The 22,050-nt window shown below is 44.3% G+C and overlaps 1 protein-coding gene across 1 annotated transcript in view; it reads right to left on the reverse strand.

Moving 5' to 3' along the window:
* Positions 1-15,904: 15,904 nt before the first annotated feature.
* EXT1 (exostosin glycosyltransferase 1) overlaps positions 15,905-22,050 on the reverse strand; it is a 180,719-nt gene continuing 174,573 nt past the window's right edge. The window contains exon 11 of the mRNA XM_002200421.7: positions 15,905-21,454. Within this exon, the coding sequence (XP_002200457.5) occupies positions 21,269-21,454 (186 nt within the window). The 3' untranslated portion in view covers positions 15,905-21,268. The remainder of the gene's footprint in view (positions 21,455-22,050) is intronic.

Here is a 22,050-nt window from a genome sequence, read left to right on the forward strand (position 1 = left end):
TCTCTGTTTGCACAGGGGATGGAAGGGGAGGGGGTGGGCTGGAGTAGAGATGAGCTGTTATTGTAGATATTATCAGTGCTGATGATTGTTCCAGATGAGCTGAGAACCAGGGACTCAAAGAGAGATATCTGTGCCAAATACAGTAACAGGCCACTTCACAATGTCTTTGCAGTCACTAGGCAGTGGCCAATGACACTCTGCCTGCTGCCCCCCTGCCCCACGGCCAATACTGGCACAAAGGCAGATGCTGATGCCCTGACTCTGACCAGTGCCAGTGGTGGGATAGACAGACTGCCAGCACCCTGTGCCCAGCTTGGCAGCAGCAGTGTGGGCAGCACTGTTGAGGTAAGGTGTGCTTTGCTCCTCCCACTGCTCCAGCGGAGCCAAGGGACAGCACAACTATCACCTCGTCCAAAAGGCGTGTGCAGCACGGGCTGTTGCTGCCAGACAATGGAACTCCAGGTGTTCCTGGAGGGCTCAGAAGCCACGGCATCACCGTGATCCTGTGTTTGCTGTCAGTGATGGGATGTCACTCTATGGGCACCTTGCTGCTCATCTTTCGTACTGCCTCAATAAAGCTTTGGTTTGTGAAGCATCATCAGAGTCCTTTACTGTTTGGATCCCACTGAGTTAGATGGAAACTCTTGGCAGTCTTAGAGCAGACTGAAGGGTTTGGCTGAAGACACAAAAACAAGGGTGAAAAGGTTTGTCTGCAAGCACAAGATTTAGTACTGTCAAGCACACAATCAGTATTGCAAAATAATCTCAGCAACATGTGTACAGCTCCTGGTCAAGGGTCAGAACAGTTCCGCTTCCTGAATTCCCTTCCATAGCTTAAGAACAAAGAAATAAGCAAAAGCTCTTTCTGTAGCACTCTGCAGCCTTGTTCTTCAAACTATCCCAAGAAAATCAGAGTCCTAGACAGAAAGAATCCTGTGACACATCTGCTAACAGAAGACATTTCTTGGGAAGTCCCCAGTCCAAGCTTCCCAATCCTGCTGCATGTGATCCTCATTAGCTGTCATTCTCATTTTGTCACTGACAAAATTCTCTCTAAATCAGCTGGATTCCCCTAACTGATTGCAGGGGGGTTTGCAGGTTACTTTTGCTATTAAAAGGATAATCCTTAGAGAACAAAAGGCATTAAATGCTCATTGGGAGAGAGTTTGGGAAGTGCTTGTGGTTGCCAAAGATGCTTGTGAAGATCCAAAATAAACAAGTTTGAGGTAGATCATGGGGGAGACAAGTCACAGCTATTCAAAACCACATTTTCTTACAGAAAGCAACCTCACTTGTGTCACCTAGGGACAGAATAAAAGGGAAGGGCAAAGGGAGATGGGAACACACACAGACCTGTTGCAGACCACTGATTTCTTGAGCAAGACCTATGGCCTCTCTGGTCTCTTTCTTGCATATTCTTTCTCCCAGTCATACAAAAGGGATAATTACACATGCTGCAGGACAGGTACCGGAAGGAGGATTACACCACAAGTTTTTGTTGTTCTGTGCTGTGGAGTCACAATGGGGGAGACTAATATTATTAATTCCAAGATTGCTGGAGCTAACAGGAATATTTGTTATCAGGACATTTTCCTCTAACCTCAGGTTTACTGCTGAAAGCTTTGTATTTTCTTCATAACTTGCTGACACAGAATAGCAGAGAGGGAAAATTACTGCTGGACCAACAAAGGGGCCTGCAAGTTAGGAATGCAGAGGTAGGCAGTCAAGGACCTAAAAATATTGGTATCATGCAAGCAGATGGTCTAATTCGTAAGACAGAATCAATCCTTGTAAGAGCTACACAGTTTTGGTCCAATGCCACTTAGAACATGCCTTCATCAACAGTTAAGAAGGAGATGGTATCCCGTGTGACTCCACAGGTCTTTTAACTAAATGCACATTTCAATGGATGACTTTCAGCAGTGAAAGGAAGCAGATGAAATATAGGGTGTGTGAACTAGACAGAAATTTCTATGTAAAGAATCACAGAATTATTTAGTTTTTAAAAGATTTTTAAGGTTATCAAGTCCAACCATTAACCCAGCACTGCCCAGACCAACACTAAACCATGTCCCCAGCTGACACATCTACACACCTTTTAAATACCTCCACGGATGGTGGCTCCACCACTTCTTTGAGCAGTCAGTTCCAAAAACCATTTCGGTGAAGAATTTTTTCCTAATATCCACTCTAAACTTCCCCTGGCTCAACTTGAGGTTGGTTCCTGAGGTTATTTGTTCTATCCTCATAGCGAAAAACTAACATTTGCCTCATTGAACCACATGGGTCGAATGAACTGGGACAGCTACAAGAAACCAGAAGATTTCCTGCACTGCACAAAGAATTGACCCATAATCCATGGTTACAACATGTGTTGTAACCACCATGTTAAGCTCCAGGAGCTGATTTTTCAATTTTTCACTTTGAGGCTTGATTTTAGCATTTTGCCTAAGGGAGGGTAACAAACATGACTGCTGAAATCTTTGTCTTCTGAAGGCTATGTTAACTGAAAATGGATTATGCTAATTTATATTGGCTGCACAGGAAGGCAATGGCAGAGTTATTCATGATCCATACAACCCAACACAGGGAAGTACCAACAGACACAAAAATATAGTGGAGCCAGTCTAATGGATATGTTCCCAGTTCCCAGTTGTGCCCAGGCACAGGCAAATTCCTAACTCATAGTAAGAGTTGTATTGCTCCTCACATCCCAGGAGCTTTGTGGAGACCAAGGGGCCTGATCTTGCAGAGTCTTTGTCCGATACAGCACGGAACTTTTCTGCTGCTGTGGGGGACACTCTGCCACTTGCCTGTATTTTTGAAACTAGTGAACACAGGCACATTTCAGAGAGCCTGGAGTGAGCTGGGGCACATGGAATGGTTCTCTGGTCACCTCTCTGAAGGCTTGGGCTGCAGAAGTTCATATCCCAGGAGTCAGCACCAGGGTGAGCACAAGAGTCCCTTACACGAGCGAGGAAGGCTGGAGGGCAAGACATCAGCTTCTGCCAACCCCAGGGCTGAGGCAGGCTTGGAGTGGGGCCACAGCTGTTGATCACCTGCACCACAAGCAGTACCAACCTGAAATCACTGTCATAAATCATCATAGAGACATAGAAAGTTTGGGTTGAAAGGGACCTTTAAAGTTCATCTAGTTCCAGCCCTCCTGCCATGGGCAGGGACACCTTCCTCCAAGTTTCCCAGAGCCTGATCTGAATGTTTCCAGAGATGAGGAATCTGTTTACCTCAGTTCTTACACACCCTCTATCATTGTCTAGAGGTAAAGATATTTTATACCTGAGATGAGGAGGTTATCCATCATTGGAAGTCAGGAGGTCAGAGTTTCACTATGGTAAGTACTAACCAGGAATTCCCCTGCCCTGACGAATTTACTGACAAGGCAGGACCACAGGAGAGTGGGTGGCTGTTGATATCATGGAGAGCATAAAACAAGCATAAAATAAATATTTTTATTGTTCTTTGTACAACATTAAGAAAACTGTATAAACCTACTCTGTGCATGGATCAATAGATGATCAATAATAAAAGCAACTTCTTTTCACAAGCAGGCACTTTTATAGTCCCACCTAAAGTGCAAGATAACTAAAAGGGGACACCTCTCATAATAATTTCAGTATGTTTGTGTGTTTAAAAGTTAAGTGGTACTGCTGGTTTCTAGTCCTGATTATCAGAGCCACATCATACGCACTGGAGACTAAGAATCTTCCTGCCACCCTGCAGGCAGCACCAGGCTCATGAAAACATCCATCCTTGTGCTAACATCAGCTTTCAAAGCATGATTGTCATCCAACAGGTAAATAAGGGTGGTCAGAACTGGCTGCTGGGACAAAGAAGCTCCATGATGGATATGGAAAAGGAGCTTGGGAAACTACTTCAAAGCAGAGGTTTAATGATAAGGCATTTCAGCCTCTCCTCAGGCCATGAGCAGCAGCTGAATTTGGGAGAGCAATGCAACCAGAGGAAGGACTTTGGCTCAACACTCTTTCCTTCTTCTTGGCTGGAGAAAGCTCTTTTCCATTGACTGTCATTGATCCAGACATTTACTCAGATTTCCACAGACAGCAATAAGTCAAGGGGTCCAAGCAGGGAAAGTAATTAAGTTTTCCATGCAAGCTGGATCTACCATTTGTGGAGCAGACTGGTGTGCCCAATCCACATCACAGGCCTGGCCTTTGGAGAGATTTCAGAAAGAAAGAGGGACATATTTTATCCATCATTCTTTTATGTTGGAACAGCCAGCATTACAGCAATAGATTTTCAGGCTTTAAGGCCAGCCAGCTCACCATGGTTGTCTCATCTGCCCACCTGCATAAGGGACCCCATCAGTTTTCCCTGGCAATGCCCCCATCCACCCCAGTGATGTGCAATTCAGCAAGAACACGCTCCTTGGAAAGCAGTTAGGTTGATTTAGTCTCCAAGAGATGGAGATTCCCTCCCATCCCCAGGTAACCTGTTCTGCTAATGAATTATGAGAAGGAAGGGAGCCATTTAGTCAATGGTATTTGTGTGGGATGATTTTACACCTTGCAATGGTGCCCACTGCAGTAAGTAAATTGCCCCCTGGCTTTCATAAACATCATCTGTACACAAACATTATCCAGAGCAACTCTATGGCAGGGAAATTCTCAAGTGTAAGATAATGTCATCTCCACGGCAATGAGAAAGGTAAAACAGTACTTGGCAGCTGGGAAAGAGGGAGAGGCGACAAACAGCAGCCAGCTGTAAAATGACCGTGTCAGGGCTACAGCTGCTTGTGTCTGCCTGATTTAAAGCACCAGCCCCACAAAGGCATGCTGAGGAAACTAATTCTGTAAGAGAGTAACTTCATACCCAGGGAAATTATGAGGGACCCAGAGGTCAAGCTGGTTCTGTGGGGTGCCTTTATAATACAGCCACCACCAGAAAAAATATCAGAAATTAAGTTCCATCTAATCAGATAGAATTGGCAATAAAGCCAGAACTGCTCCATTTATTTATTTATTACATTAGGTCCAAGGGAACAAGAGCCCATTTTCCTTCTAAATTTGGATGTAATTGCAGACAGCTCTTCATTAGTGCTTTCTAAGCTCCATCTTGGAGCTGATGGAATCATTCCTGTTTTATTGGCAGAGAAACTGATGCCAGAAATTGAGAAATGATCTCAAGGCCAACTTTTTGCAACATCTCAGTAACAGACCAAAGAAGGGAATATCACCCTGCTTCGTCATATCCCTCCCCTGCATCCTCTAAAGCTGTGCCCAGAAGGAGAAAAGTCCTGACAGTCCAGTGCAAATCTACCATTTCAACCAGGTACACTCAGACTGAATGGTCCATTTTGACCATAGCAACTCCCTGTCTACATCTCTGAAGGCTGCAACAACCTCCTGCATCGTGTGATCAAGGGCAGCAATATTTTTCTCATGCAACATAGACTCATCCAACCCTGATTTAGGAAGGTGTGCAGAGCTCAAGTGTCTTTAAGTTGCCTGATCTCTTGGTTGAAAGATGGGACACAACTGCTTCAGGCCATTTAGTCCTTGTATTTGTCATTGAATGTTGCTTGCTAAGACAGAAAGACTCATCATTTTGTGGCTGAGCAGAAACCCAGTTATTAGAACTAATGCTTTTCTCACCCTGATAGCAAACAGCCCAAAGAAAATGTTAACCTGCCTTTAAAACATAAATGGGTTTGTTCTAGGTGGGCTTCTGTCTTCTTCATATATGTTTAAAAATTAACACTTCTTCATCCAGTACCCATCTGTTAACACAGAACAAAACAGGAATTCAATTTTTGCCTGCAGTGTCAGTTGAGCAAACAGCTTCTTCATGCAGCAAGACAGGGAGGGAATCTGAAGCCTTTATCTTCCATCAGCATCTTCAGCTTCCAAAAAAACACAAAGAAAATTATCTGTTCTTCCAAGGGGGAAACTAAGGAGTTAATTTTATATAAATTATCAGAACATGGGCCCAAATAAAGAACAGTTATTGCTCCATTGCTCCAATGGGCTTACAAATGGCTGGATTTTTCTGAACAGCTCAACATACTTTTTTTTTTTTTTTTTTAATTTATGATTAAATGTCCCAGGGGAGGCAGCTGCCTGATGAGCACTTCAGGAAATTTGACCCTTATCTGCAGGTGCTTAAATGGGAGCTGAGCCCTGGGGAAAAAAATCATGCCTCTGAATAGCCCAGTAAGTGGCGGTGAGAACAGCAGGGAGCTATTCCCTTGTCAGGAGTCATGGCTGTGATCCAGTCTAACCCAAGTCAGGGGCAGTGGGAGCAGCCTGACTTCCAGAACATTCCCAGCCCAGGGGTGGCAGCCATGCGTGGAAGGAGAAGGAAGGGCCAGGGCCCAGCAGCCACAGCTCCTCAGGAGAGCCCCTTCTCCTGCTGGCTTGGAGACCTCCTGACCTTGGCCAACGCCACCAACACACACAAAGAGCAAAATCAGGATCTACCAATTGAAAGAACTGCAGCAAGCCATCTGTACAACATGAACACTACTCTGGTGGTTTTTCTGGCTGTTCAAGCTCCTCAGACGTCACCAAGCTTTGGCTCTGTATTCTAGATCCGCTGTCTGAGCCCGTCAACATCTTGGCAGTGTTTGCGCAGGGTCGGAGCCCCCAGCTGCCTGTGCCCCTGCCCACTGACAGACTGCCTTCTGTGCCAGCTCCCTCCCCCAGACATCACCCACACATGATTTTAGGGATGGCACAGGTTAGGAACTGTCCCTACCAGCATCTGACCACATTTGAGGGTTTGAGGGTGGAATGAGAGGGAAGGGAAAAAGTAGAGGTGAGTGGAAGCAAGCCAACCTGTGACATTCAGCCTCAGGCCAGGAGAACAGACCCTGTGCTGTTTCAGCTCTATAGCTGGAGTCATTTCCTGGCCTCTCCCCATTTTCAGTCCAGGGTATATGCAAGCTCTCCCTGCTCTCCTCTGTACCCTCCATTCCCTTTCTTTGGACCAAACACAGAAGTCACTGGTCTGGGGCCAGCCTTAGTTCCAGCAGCAGCACTGGATGCCGTTATTAGCATGTTACAGAATACTGGCAGTGGATATCACATGGGCCAGTCAAATTTCTATGCCTCAGAGACAGATCTTACAGCTGTCTTTGCTAAACAATCAGTTTCTGATATGATCCCACCCAGACTCAGGCAGACTCTTTTCTCCCACTCTTCAAATCCTCAGCTTGTCCCACACAACTTTTTTCTCCAGGGATTTATTGCAAAAGAAACCAAACAAATAACAAGTGACCTGCTCCAACCTACTTCCTTCTCACATCCCTCCCACCTCCACCAGCAGGTTGGGGTTTGTCTCCCTCTAGTCCCTGAAATCCCCCAGGACAGAACACCCACTGTTCTCTCATGGCTATGTGGAGTCTTAAGCTGTGCCAGGGGAAGTTTAGGTTGGATATTAGGAAGAAGTTCTTCACAGAAAGGACGACTGGGCATTGGAATGGGCTGCCCAGGGAGCTGGTAGAGTCACTGTCCCTGGAGGTGTTTAAGACTGGATGTGGCACTTTTAGCTCCATGGCCTGGCTGACAAGGTCATGTTAGATCATAGGTTGGACTTGATGATCTTAAAGGTCACTTCCAACCTACCTGATTCTGTCATTCTGTGAAATACAATTTTGATGCTTTTGCACTTTACAAAAATCTGTCCCAATTTGTCTTCCTTTCCTTTTCAGTTTGGAAACCTTTGTCACTTTCTCTGATTGCTCTCATATCTGTTTAATGATTCCTTAAGGCTATTCTTCACCTTGTCCGTAATTTTCAGGGAGAAATGACATGGAACTTGCTTCCCATTTACCTTCTCTTCCTCTTCCAAAGTTTATTTCCATCCTGTGCTGTTCATAAACTGATTATTCCTGGACCTTGCTTCTCAGTTAAAACCTGCAGGGACCAAGCACAGTGTGTTCCTCCATATGTTCTACCACATCTTTCTGTTCACTTGCTCTCTAGCCAAATTAATTGTTAATTGGTCATAAAATGTGAATCTCTTAAAAAAAAAATAAGAAAGAAAAAGTAAGGATAAAAGGGGTGAAGAGGAAGAAGCAGACAAAGAAGTAGGCTCTGCAATGGAGCGGTGAGTGTGGTAATTGGAAGCCAAAGCTTGGAAGTCTCCTTTCCCTTAGCTCTCAGCTTCCTGGAAGGTGAAGTGCCTTTGTCGCTCCCCTTTCCCCCTCCTCTGCCTGCAGAGAAAGCCCCTCTGAAGCCGCTGGAAGCAGCTCTGGCTTCCCAAAGGCCACCACAGCCCTGGGAGAGGGGCACTGCCCGGCAGGCCCCGGAGCAGACCGGGCTCATCTCACAGCCCCAGCTAAAGATTCAGCCAGCTCTGGGGCTGCTCACTCTTCAGCTGCTCCCACGGCAGCTTTATGCTTTTATTGGCACCTTCAGCATTCTTAGGTTGTCCCTTTCTTTCCTTTAAGTATTTTTAAATACACTAGACACCCAGTGAGGAAAATCTCAGGCCTGCCCTGCTGCCAATAGCAAAGCTGCAGTGTACCAGTGCCCCAGGGGGACGCTTCCAGATGCCTCCAGTGAATACACGACAGCCACAGATGAGAGGTGTGCTGCACTTCTCCTTGCAAAGGCGAGATCCACACCCCACAGAGGACACACAGTAGATACTCAACATCAAAGTCCCTGTTTTCTGCTACGCCCCAGCTGCTGAGAGCCACTCTGATGCAGCAGAGGAAATATAAACCCAGCAAAATTGGGTTTACAGCTGCTTTGTCAGTGAATTGGCACAAAGCAGCTGGAGCTTACCAGTAGAACTGGCCCTCTTCCTGGGTCCACATCAGCCTCATTTGATGAGGACACTTCAGATGGCAAAGACAGGAACTGAGGATCCTGAACATAAATACAATAAAATCAGTTAAAAACAATTATGTACTCTGTGTGTAAAATTGCATCATAGTATATTTTATGGGGACCCCTTTGAAGTTGGCTGCTTTGGAGCACAGATGAAAGAACTGAGGCTCCCAGGAGCAGCAGTGCTGCAAAGATCTTATCCAGGAGCACCTTCCTCACTGCCCAACCCATGCTGGAGCATTGAAATTAATTATGCTGTGGGTTGAAATGTGCTGCCTTACTTCTGAGTGTTTGTTCACTGACTTTCTATCACAAAGAGATTCTTTTAGATTCAAGGAGATTCTGGAGTTACATGTGTAAAGTTCATTGTTCACACAAGGTTTGCAAAACCCTCTGATAGGATGTGATTTAAATTTGAAGTAGCATAACCTTGTAACCAGATTAAAAGGGATAATTGCAAAGGAGTGCAAGGCAGAGCACACTTAAACCAGTGTTTTGGACATTTAAAGTTAAAAAGGAAAGAGTCAGCACCTTTAGTAAAAAAGGAGGTTGTGTAAGCACTTGAGAGGGGAAAAAAATAAAGAAAGAAAAAGCTTTTTTCTACATGGAGAATTAATCTGAGCACTGACCTCCAATCTACTCTGGCACTTACACAGGGAGAGACGGGGACATAGTGCAAATGACATAAACAAATTCCTGCAGAAGAAACTCTTCTGATAGAGGCATCCATTCTCCAGACTCAATCCCAACCATGCTAACACACTTGCATCTTTTATCCTGCACAACTCTTGCTCTGCTAATGGAAATCTTCCACAGAAAAAGCATCGCTTATAAGAGAAAAAATCATTGTGGGCAGGTTTGAATTTCTCTAGTACCAGGGCTGCCATGCTCTGGCAGTGAAAGAAGTCTATGGCTTTTCAGGCTCACCAAACCCTTGTGAGTCCATGCAGGTTTCCAGCCTGGAGGATCTACAGGCTCTGATCTACTGCACTGCTCAAGGCAGGATGAATGGCAGCAGGCTGGGGCTATCAGCTAGGCTGAGTGACTCTGTTGGGCAAGAAAATAGCTGCTATTGCCTGCTCAGCATTAAAGGGAAAAGGGAAAGCAGCAGTAAGGGACAGAGACAGTTATTATAAGTTTGACTAGGGACAGAATTAAATCGATGCAGTAAATGGCACTTAATGCACTTTAGTGACCCAGTGCATTTACTTCACCATACTGTGCCATGTGGCTGATCACATTTGATGCATAACACATGAAAAGCACTAGAGACCATTGCTGGAAAATCTCAGGATGCAAAACAAATTGTCTAGGCACCTCTGTATTTTTTCCATCATTTCTGCACGCACACACACCCTTTCCTGCTGGCACACTGGATTCCACAGCACCTTCCAGAGGTCAGCTTGGCACTGACTCCACATTCCCACTGAGTTTGCCTTGTCAGGATGAGCAGACAGGGCTCATAAATGAGTTCTGATAACTTCCTTAACTTGGTTTGACTGAAACAGCACAGCTGCTTTTTTTTTGTTTTGGTTTGGGTTTTGGGTTTTTTGTTTTGTTTTGTTTTTTATAAAAATCCAAGAAAACTTAGATTGGTGCAAACTTGGAAAATTAAAAAAGTGGTGACGTGTGCCAACTGCAAAATACAGCAGGACTTCACTCATTCACATGGCATCACTCCAAACACACAAACTAGGCAGGCTAACCTCAGAAAGCTCAATTCCAAGGGCTATGTGAAGGCTCAGATTTCTTCATTTACCTGACACCTGGGGGATATACAATGTCAGAGCTGTGGGGATATAAGAAAAAAGACAACACAGTTCTAGAAAGATGATAAGTTGTTGGCAAAGCTGGGCTCTTCTTGTCCTGGCACTGATTTGCTTTTTTTCCCTTGCTACCACATGGACATGTGTAACACGAGGACATGGATAACCTCCAGAACAGCTGGACTTGCAGACAGTGTATATCCATAATTGTAATGAGCTGGGACTCAACAGGCTGGGGGTAGCCTTGCTTTACAAGACTGGACCTCAAAAGTCTGCCCCTGTGCTATACAGGATTAATTACTTTCAACATTCATTTTTGTAAGCAGCTGTGGCTGTGATATTGTTATTGCTGCATGTCACTATAAATCATTACATTTTTCCAAACCTTATCTTCAATTAGAGATTAAATAGCATAAATGAGTGGAAACTACAACCACACATGCAACAAACAGTGTTAGAAGCAACCACACCCAGTGCTCCCCCCTATTCATACCAGTTCCAGGGCTTCTGCACAATGTAATAAAAATTTACTCTTAGACTGAATGTTACACCTGAGGACCAGAAAGCACCAGCTATGAACCACTAAAGTTCACATTCTTCATTGCAAAATGAGGGTATTTATGAATACCCCATTGCTATTTAAGAACAGTGAAGTGCAGAGAGTTTAAATGTTTTTTTTTTACCTCAGACTAAATCATTAGAAGAGCTGGGAAGTGCAGCAAGAGTCCTACCCACAGACCAATCAGTCCTTGATCTCATTACATGAAAAACATCTTCCTCAAGACTTCAGTTACTGCTGACATTACCCCTCTAAATGTATCAGACTTCAATTCTGTTACTAGGGCCATAAAATGGAATTCAAGCCCCATCCCCACCTGGGATCACGTCCTGCTTTTGTACCTGTACTGCACAACAGCACCATGAGCACAGCAAAGCCACAGCGAGGGGACGTGTCAGGCCAAGCCATGCTCACCCCAGTGCCTCACAGGTCATTAATCAGGAAGGTCACTAATCTCCCCTGAGACCCCAGCTCATGGCTCAGGGAAGGCACGAGGAGCACAATAATTTTGGAGTCACTCCAGTGTTGCTGAAAGCAGAATTTGGCCCTGCTCTAAGAGAGGGAGACAAAAAAATACATTTGACTTATTTGCCTTTGCAGCGAACTAGACAGATTTCAACACTTAAAGGGATTGCATTTAAATCATCCATGGATTTTGAAAACAACATTATTGCTTGGTATCATAAACAATTCCCAATTTTTAGATCTTCCTGGGCTAGACTCAGTTGGAGCCCTTGTAGCAACAATTCTATTAAGGCTGTGAGGGAAATGGAATTGCAATGAACTGGTATACATTTCCCTTAAAAGTTATAATGTGAAAAATGTTTTATTTTAGCTTCTCTTGAGGATTTCCTGGATATTAAAAATAATCTAAATGTAGTCACTGGCTGGCATTAGCATAGTACTCTAACTGCCTGTTTCAGGGAAAGCAGAGGACTGTATTTTCCCAGCAGCCTTTCACAAGGTGCTGTTGTAAATGTGCTTTGTTATCTAGAAGTACCAAGACATCACTGGATAAAAAGGTATTTTAACTTCATGCTTTGAAAGACTAATTCTGCCCTTTCTTGGGCTGAAAACAATCCATTGTCTTCACCACAAACAGGGGGGATTTACACCAATCAAAGCAAGAGGAAAATCTGTCTTTTTTCCTGATATATTGACCTCCACCACTCTATTTTAAATTCTTGATTTTCAAATAGTTTCAGGTACTCTTAACTTGTCCGTTTTTATACTGTCTTCCCAGCTCCCTGATGCTCCATCATTGGTAGCAATAGTGTGGATATGACAGTCATGCACACCTTATCTACTGCATTGCACAGCTCCACAGAAGTTTGGGTGATGAGACTGTAAATTGGGGCAGATTTTCAGAAAAAGATTCAGCCTAGAATCCACAGAGCAAACCATGGTGGAACTAAAAGTTGAACACTGAAACATCTGACTAGAGTTACTGCAGCTATCTCTCCAAGTCAAGATGCTCTAAATGAACTAGATGATCTTTAATGTCTCTTCCAAACCAAACCATTCTATGATTCTATGAAGATGTCCTAACAGATCCAAAATTCTTCCTAAAAATATAGGACCTTTTTTGTCATCTACAGGGCTACCAAATGAAATCCTCCCTGGGGGTGCCACAGACCTCAGGATGCTTAATACAAGGAGGAACTGATTGTGGATCCATTTTAGAAACAAAGAAAACTCACAATGTATCCCTCAATTGCCAGCAACTGATTTGTGGTTGCTTTGTGATAGTGAATGGGAGCGGATTCTATGTAGAGGGGAAGGGATGCAGTTGAGGGAAAAATATTTTAAAGGCTCAAAGTTCTCATTTCTGCCACAACTTTCAGAAAGTGTTGTATCTTTTGCAGTCATTACCTCAGCAGTTTGTGTTAACACTACATTCCTCTTCTGAAATCTCAGAAATGGCTTTAACTTACATTTTCTGGAAAGCAATATAGCTGTTCCTTAATTTGCTTCATCACCAGCAGCAAGACAATAGTTAATTACAGAAAGGAGACAGGTAAGAGCTCAAGCTGCACAGAGCAGCCACTGCAGCATGGAGCACCCATCCAGCCTTAATGCACAATAGAAATGCAGGGGATGTGCAAATTCTGCTTCCCAGGACTAGCAGTACCTGGAGTTGGCAGCTCATAAAACCTGCACACAGCCCTGAAGTCATGCAGGGAAATGAAGTGTGGAATAAACCATATCATGCAGTGACTAGAATGTCACCTCACACTGCTCAAAATCTTGAGTAAAATCTGTTTCTCTCTGATAACATTGTGGATACGATTAGCTAACAGCTTTAGAAAGAGAAAGCAGACACTTGTTTCTTTTCTCTCTGCTAATCATTTAAAAACAAAAATAAAATAAGGCATTGGTTAGTGCCAGCTCTCTTATCTACCTCCATTCAAGTGACAGCACAATGGGCTTCAGTAAGGTTTTTCAAAAAAAGCACTCAAGAATGCATTCAAAGTCGAACTGATTATATGCTAAATATTTTGGGGCAGATCCTCACTTCATGTAAGGAAGCAAGGTCCCAGGGACTTCCCAGACCTGGGTTTGCTGGGTTCCAGCTAAGAATAGTTTTCGCTCCCAGTGTGGCAGGCTAGCAGGCAAAACTGACACCACTCAACACATCAACACAGAGATCTCCAGTGCAGGATTTTCTTCCTTTATGGACCACTCTTCTCTACAGCAGAGATGCAGTGGGCACAAATCCCCAGGGATCCTGCTCACCTGATTGGTTTTGGATTTGATCTCCACTGCCTCTGCAGGCTGCCAAGGGGTGCACTGCAACAGCAGGGGTTTGGTTGAGGTCAGCATTGCATTTCTGAGGTGACTATCCCAGTTTTCTCCTTTAGCTCATTTTGGTTCGCATCACAGGGCTGATACCTCGGGTTTCAGCTTTTATATTTTTCAGATTCTGTACTGCTTTAGTGTGTACTTCTGAGCTTTGTATTAAGGGATGGTAAGCTCTCTTCACAGAGTAGGTAGACAAAACAATTCCTTCTCTAGCTGGGGACCCAAGGGCAAGAGATCCAAATTTCAGGATTTGGATCCTGAGAGCCTAGGAGCATAAACAACAAAGAGAGAAAACAAGAAGGATGGGACTTCATGGGCTAAAACTATAATTGGACAATTAACTCCAATATGTAAATAGACCAGAAAGTGTGAGACCCTGTGACTGGTCATCCATTTTGTGACCATTTTGGTTCATCTTGGGTGAGCCTGGCTGGGCTCTTGTGCTGCCCCAGGTGTATCCATTGAGGCCTTTTAATAAATACCTACTTTATTCTTTAGCTCTGTCTAGTCTCTCTCTGTTCCAGGTCAGCCTTCACAAGGCATCAGGGCCACACTGGAGCACACAAACTGGACCCTTTTCAGATGAAATAAAGCTGGAAGGCGCAGATGTGGACCTGACGCACTCCACCCCCACATTTAAATCCCCACCTCCAAGGTAAATGTAGCATGAAAGTCATGTTTCAGGGTACAGCTCTACACCAGTCAGTCCCTGCTAAATGCCAATGGAGACACCAGTCTTCTGGTGGCTTCTACAGATGTAGCTACTTGCATTTAATCAAATTAATTCCACTGCAAGCTGTTTTGTATAAACAACATAGCGAAAACACAGAATTCGAGTGCTGAAGGAGTGTTGTCAGATCATTTTCGGGGAAACATTTTATGTTCATGTTCATTTTCTGGCAGGGAGAAGCCCATAGCCAGTATCAAACACCACTGACTGCTGGGACGCTGTTTTGAAGAAATCTGTAGTGGCACTGAAAACCAGAAGAGCAAACTCACATCTTTCAACCTCTTCCCAAGATACATCAGTCTTCCATGAGTGGCAGATCAGATGGGCTGACAGTATAAGGACCTCTTCATGCCCTGGCAGTCTGAACCCTAGAAGGGATGAGGTCAGCCTGAACATCTCTGATGGGAACAAACCAGTGGCTAAGCCCTCCAACATACAAGCCATGATCCTGGGCCCACTAGTGTTATCAGGAGCTTTCCCAGTTTGGGATTCATCCAACCAGATGTTGGCACCTGTGCTGCAGATCCTGCAATCAGTGTGCTTGTACCATCAGCAGAGAGAAACCAGTACATGTGAGGCACAACTTGTCTCATGTTAAAGCCCATGTCTGAAACAGGTGAGGAGAAAAATCCCCAGCAGCTCTTTGTTCTGTTCATCAGCCCTGCAGGGAGAGAGCAAGGCCAGGCTCTGACAGGGAGGATGCCTTGTGCACATACAGAGTCAGGTGGGCTGAATGCAAACCCTTGTGACTGTGACAGGCTTCTGATATCCCCCCAAACAATAAATATGGGTCATAAATCAATGCATCCTCAGCCTGCAGGGATCAGTCCTCAAAGGCCTCCAAGCTGGTGGAGGGATTATTTCTGCACGTACACATTACAGTGACTCCTCCTAAGAGTCACCATTCCTACCAATGGCTGTCACAATGCAGGGATACTGTCCTGCTTCACACAAGTGACACAGACCAAAGGTTCTGCCCTCAGGTAAGACAGCAAACACCTGTCAGTGCTGCTGGTTAGGACACTGTGTATACATGCTACACCACATTTGTCAATGCAAAAGAGACACAGGAGCCAATGCTCAGCTCAGGCTGAGGAGAAAGCAGATAAAGAGCCTTTCATTTAACCACCCCAGACTTGGGATATGTGGCAATTGTGCTTGCAAATTTGCATTTTCAAAAACCAAACCAAGATTTGGTATTCTACCTTAAAAATAAGAACACACTGCAACATAAATGTATGTCCTTTATTAACAACTTTTCAAAATAAATCTGAAGAAAAAAAGTCTTTGGTGACACTATCTATAAAACCAACCTATCTTAGATGGTAAACCTATGATGGTATACAGGTTAATGAAGTAAACCAAATTATATGGCTTTTAAATTTCTCATTCTCTCTTTTTCTCTCACTCACACATTTGCTTTAGGTTTAATTGCACCATGTTGTCAATAGTCAAACAAAGAGGGAGAAACACTTTAAAAAAGATGTGGCAGCACTATGAAAACATTGGTAATGCATTAGAAAAATTTTCTCAAAAATGTACATTTTATACAAAATAAGATTGTGTTTTTGTTTGCTTTTTTGCTTTACATTTGCCGATCTAAGAATTCCCATTTCAGGTTTCCATTCTCATAATCCAAACACTATACATATTTTCTCTCAAAATAAATATACAGAATTATGTACAAGGTCGCAAGGCCCATTGGATCATCACTAACCCACTGTGAAATAATCACTAAAAACACTGTGAAAGAGTGGGAGGGAGCATCTCAAAGCATCTGATGAGTCCCATACCCCCCCAGCCCCCAGTTTAACCCTTGCCTAATTTAACTCCCTCTAATTTAATTCCAACTCAAAAATGTGTCTGAAGACGGTTAAAATAGTGGTATAAAGGTCAGCTTGACGTAGTTTTAAACAAGGGTGAGATGTACAAGATTTTGGAAGATGCAATTTTATTTCCAGTAGACACCAGCTAAGACCCTGCATGGGGCAGGTCCCTTCTTGGAAGACCACAGGTCCATCCTGTGAAATCCCACTAACGCCCAGGGAAATGGCTCTGTCAGGCTGATGCCTTTGAAGGCCACGTTTCCAGAACAGACATCAGAGCCTGCCCAGGAATAGGAAACAAAAAAAAAAAAGGAAAAAAAAAGAAAAAAAAAGAGCAGACAACCAAACCACCCTCTGCTGTAAGAGCATGTTTAAGTGGAGAAATTAACAAATTGTTATCAATTGGTAACAGATGTTATGGCAAACTTTGATTATTCTTTTAGTTTCAGTAGGGGAGTGCAAAAGAGGAGGATGCAACATTTTACACTAGGCATGTAAAGATTTTTAAAAAATCTGAGTCTACATCTATCTAGCTCTTTCTTTCATTGCTTCAAACGATGACTTCCATTCTCCAAACGACATCTTTTGGTAAATGAGCTATTTTAAAAGGCGCTCATTGGTGAAATATTAATTTCTTTGCCAAAATTGGCTCTAAAAGAAAAACTGCAACCTGAAATTGATCAAATCCATGATGTTTTCCAAGGGAAAAGATCAAAGTGCTCAATAGCCATGCATCAGCACACCAGTGTGTTCACTATGAAATTATTACAAAGCTTAAACATTCACATCTATAAAAAGGTATGGTAATCATTAAAGATTCTCACAAAATAGAAAGAGGGCAAATAAAATCTTGTGCAGGCCCAAGGGACTGCAAGGAGTGCCAGGCACTTTCAATCTTGGATGTTTGCCCCTATTTTTGTGTCACATTTTTCTCATGCAACCTTTCTCCAGCAATAGATCTCATTCAAATTATAACTGGGAAGGGTTTCTTTTTTTTTTTTTCCTTTAATAAATTCAATTAAAAATTCATCAGTTCTCCCAAACTCTAATCCCTACTTCTATTCTGTTTTAATGGCATGGATCTATTCACATTCATCCACCCATCTCACCCCTGATTAAATTAAGGTCAGTAACCTTTACAAAAGGCCACATGCGTAACACTCAGTCAAGTCATCAGGCATTCAAGTACCTGTAAAGTAAAGGCTAACATAGCCTGCTGTTAATGAAAAATAATAATAAAAAAAACCTACAAAAGGAACAACAAGGAATGAACCTTGTTTCAGCACCATCCGAATTGGGAGAGAAAAAAAAAAAAATAATAAAGAACCATTAAGTTGCACCTAGGACATGAGAAAAGAGTGGTTTCATTCACTAAGGAAACAACACAGCTCTGTCCAACACAGGTAGATGTGGGAGGCTTTGAGGCTTAGGAGCACTGGCAGTGCTGGCACAGTGGGTGCAACACAGGCTCTGACTGGGTCTGTGTCCAGCCCTTCCCCTGCATCCCAGGGCTGTGGGCACGGAGACACGGCTGAGAGGGACATTCTTTCCCAGCAAGACGACAACACCCGGGTAACACACGGCAAAGAGAAACGCTCCTACCTATCCACATCCCTTCTGGAGCTAAGCCTTCCATTGTTACTTGTTTAATTAGCAATCAGTAAACACAAGGGGCCTCGAATCACACTGAGAGTGAGCTTTAGCACAGTCTCTTTCAGTCACCCCAGAAAGTGATGGTAACAGAATGTCAAACAGCCTAAAAGCTTGGCCTGACTTGCTGCACTCCAAAAATAGTTACTCCCTTTCTAACTGAAACTCCAACCCACATGCCCCCAAATGGCATTTACTAAAACCCAAGCAGAACTGTAATTTTGTTTTAGTATGGGTTCCTCTTGTTGGCTACAAACCAGTGACTGGTTCCCAGAGGTGCAGATGCTCTTGTGGACAGGGGTGCTCACAAACCTGCACACAACACATGAGCAAAACGTGAGCCCTGCAAGCCTCATCCAGGGTTTGGCACATTCTCCAAAAATTGAGTCTAAGGAGAAAGTCTATTTCAGTCCTTGAATGAGCTACCTTATCTCCAAGTCATGGGAGCTATTGAGCCACTCACTCTGGAAAATAAAATCACTGGATTTCACCTTGCCATGCAGATCACCAAACACAGACCTGAGAGCACAGGGAAGTGAGGTTCAGATTCTTACAAGCTGAATTAGCAGCTCACCCGAACACAGACTGGAATATATCCTGCTCCCCTTCTCTCTCTGGCCTTGCTGCCTCTTTACGTTTCTCTCCACGTGCTGATTTAACCCTCTAAAATGGTATTACAAAAATCTGATAAATCACTGGACAGTTTTCCAGGAGTTTAGAGAGTTGAATGGGCTCACAGAAGCATCTGGTGGCCATCACCATGGCAGAAGGTGTCAGGTGAGACTGCATGGCCAGGGACTGGGAGAGCAACAGAAATTGAGGGAAAAGTGGCACCTCTTCTGTTCAGCAGCTTAAATCACTAGCTGCAGTCTCACATGTTTTGGCAGATTCCTTGAAAGATTTGGTTCAGATTTACAAGGGCATGTAGTGATAGGACAAGGGGTAATGGTTTTAAACTGAAAGAAGGTAGATTTAGATCAGATATTAGGAAGAAATTCATTACTGTGAGAGTGGTGAGGCACTGGAACAAGTTGCCCAGAACACACTGGAGGTGTCCAAGACCAGGCTGGATGAGGCTCTGAGCAACCTGGTCTAGTGGAAGATGTCCCTGACCGTGGCAGGGGGATTAGAACCAGATGATTTTCAAGATCCTTTCCAACTCAAACCATTCTATGATTCTAAAACAAAATGCCAGGAACCTGATGGTCCTGTCCTGATTTGATGTGCTCTGTTCAAATATTGCAATACATATGCAAAGCAAAGCACCCTCTGCATGTCTTTACATGTCAGGTTGCATTCAACATTTAGTAACATGTACTTTTCACTTTGACAGCAACTTTCTGTTTAGGGATAATGATCTTACCAGCATGAGAAATTATTTAAGCTTCACAGCATTCTCTCTACAATCAGTAACTATTACTTTGACAAAGAGGAAATTGAGGCATGCCCTGGTTATGCAAGTTGCTTAAAGCTGCATATTAAATTGGTGCCTGAGCCTGAATGAAACAGGTGGTCATTCTGGTCCAATTACTCTTCATCCCTACTAGATGGGACTGATAGTGACTGAAGAGTCACTACTCTTCATCCTTGCTACCAGATTGCCTGCTTACAAAGAAGTGAGGTATAGAAAGGCTTGCTGGTCTTCTGGGCATCAGCACTAAACCCTCTTGCTGTGACTTAACAGAGCTCCTCTTGGGGTGGGGATAATTACAGAGCACCCCAAAATGTGAGGGTTTGAAACATTTTTAAAGTGCTTATTTTCTTTCTCAGCAAACTGGAATGGCATCTTCCTGACCCAAATCACTGCTTCTGTTTTCGTTCTTCAATGTAAAGAAACACATAAATAAGCAAAGGATTACAAAAAAATAAACAACCAGAATATTTAAATTTAAAAATACTTATATTTGAAATGCTAAAACCATTCTGGAGCACCAGCAGCACTCATCTTTCAGAAGCAGGTTTTTCGTGTGAGTTACCCTGCCCCAAGCATGCCTGGGAGCACCACTGGTGCCAGGACCCAGTGTCTGACCATATGCTTTACTTCAGGTGTCAGACCTCCATGAGGGAATGTCTCTATATATTTGCACTTAAAAAAAACCCCAAAAACAAACAAACAAAACAAAACAAAAAAAAAAAAAGTGGAAAAAAGAGAAGCCCATGCTTTGATTTCAAATAAGCCAGTTACAGGCCAAATTCCTGCATGCAAGCACCAACGTGCTTTCTTGCTTTCCATCAACACTCCTTTTACCCTCAGAACGAAGCTACTTCTGGATGTTTAGCTGCCAAGAGGCACCACTGCCCACAGCAGGGACTTGCACAGGCTCTGGGTGTCCCACAGGACCACAAGCTGGCCGTGCCGACTGCCCCAGGGTGCTCTGCCATCTGTGGGCAGGGACACTCAGATGTGCCTCTCTGAGCACAAGACACGGCCCTGCAGCCCTGCTGTGCACGTGTGTCCCTGTGCTCCATGTCACGCTCCTCTCTCCCTTCAAGGCAAGGCTGATTGCCTTTAAAACACAGGTCCCCAAACAGAAGGATCTACCCTCTCATTTGGCTCCTTGGTGGTTCTCCAGTTTTCCAGTTGTCCAAAGGATTTCAGCCACAGGGGCTGCTACTGGCTTGGGGAAAACAGGAAAAGAACATTGGTAGTAAATGAGAAATATTAATATTTCAGTTCTGTCCTGTTTGTGCTCAGTTTGTTTCTGACTCTGCTGCATTTTCCCCCAGTGAGATTCCAGCGTTTAACTGTGCAGAGGAAAAGGAATGAAAATTGCATTGACAATCAAATGCATAAAAGAAAGAAATGGCAGCTCTGAAATATTCACAACCAACACAATTTTGATTAAAGAAAGAACTCTGTTTTTAATAGGGTTTTTTTTTTTTTGATCATTAAAAAAGTTTAAACCTGCATAGCAATCATTTCAAAAATAATTATTTAATGTTCCATAATGAAACTGTACACGACCTAGTCCCAGCGACAGCAGCGTGCCGGCGTTGGGCGCAGTCCGGAGCAGGGGGCCCCGGCAGCGGGACGCGGCTGGCGGGGTCGGGCGCTCGCCGCCGCGGAACAGTCTGGCTCCCCCACGGGCGAGGGCGGCTCGGCCCCCTCAGCAGCGTCCTCAGAGTCGTTCAATGTCTCGGTACTTCTTCCTCAGGATGGAGACCTGGTCTTTAAAGAGGACAGGGTCGAGCCTCATCTGCGAGTGGATCAGCGGCATATAGCCAAACCAGCTGGCAAAAGTGTTCATGCAGCTCTGCCGCTGGGCAAAGTGGTCGGGGTCGGCCCAGCGCGAGGCCCGGGACGTCTGTGAGGAGAGGAGAGCAGAGGTCAGAGTCGGCCTTGGCACACAGGATGGCGGGAATGGCGGGAATGGTGCGAGCCGGGCTGGGCAGACACCTCGGTGCCAGGGCTCGGGGCCGCGCGGCTCTGTGGCGGCTGGAACCTGCCTGGGGGCTCAAAGAGGGGAAGAACACCCTGCCCACAGCAGATCCAGTGGGGCTGAGCTGGACACCCCTGCCTTCCCAAAGAGAGCAGAGGACAGGGCAGCGTGGAAACGTGAGTTCAACCACAAGCCAGCCGGTGGAACACAACACACAAGCAGCCCTCCCAAATTTTGCCAGCGCTCTATTTCACCCTAGCCCTCACTCTTCTTTTCTTCAAACCCTCCAGCTATTTCAGAGATACAAGTTCTTAAAAACCACCAGGAAAAAACAGAAGGCCATTGCTCTCGAGCAGAGGTGCACACCCAAGGCCAGGCCAGTTGCTGCCCATGGTCTTCAGCCATAGGAGGAAAACACACCTGAACTTTTGCAGTTCAGATCTGCAGGAATTTATACACAAGTAATTTAAACCAGCTTGTAACTGAGTAGATGTCCTTATGCGCTTGGCATTATTTGTGTG

This window comes from Taeniopygia guttata, chromosome 2, assembly GCF_048771995.1.
Source record: "Taeniopygia guttata chromosome 2, bTaeGut7.mat, whole genome shotgun sequence".
Lineage (NCBI taxonomy): Eukaryota > Metazoa > Chordata > Aves > Passeriformes > Estrildidae > Taeniopygia > Taeniopygia guttata.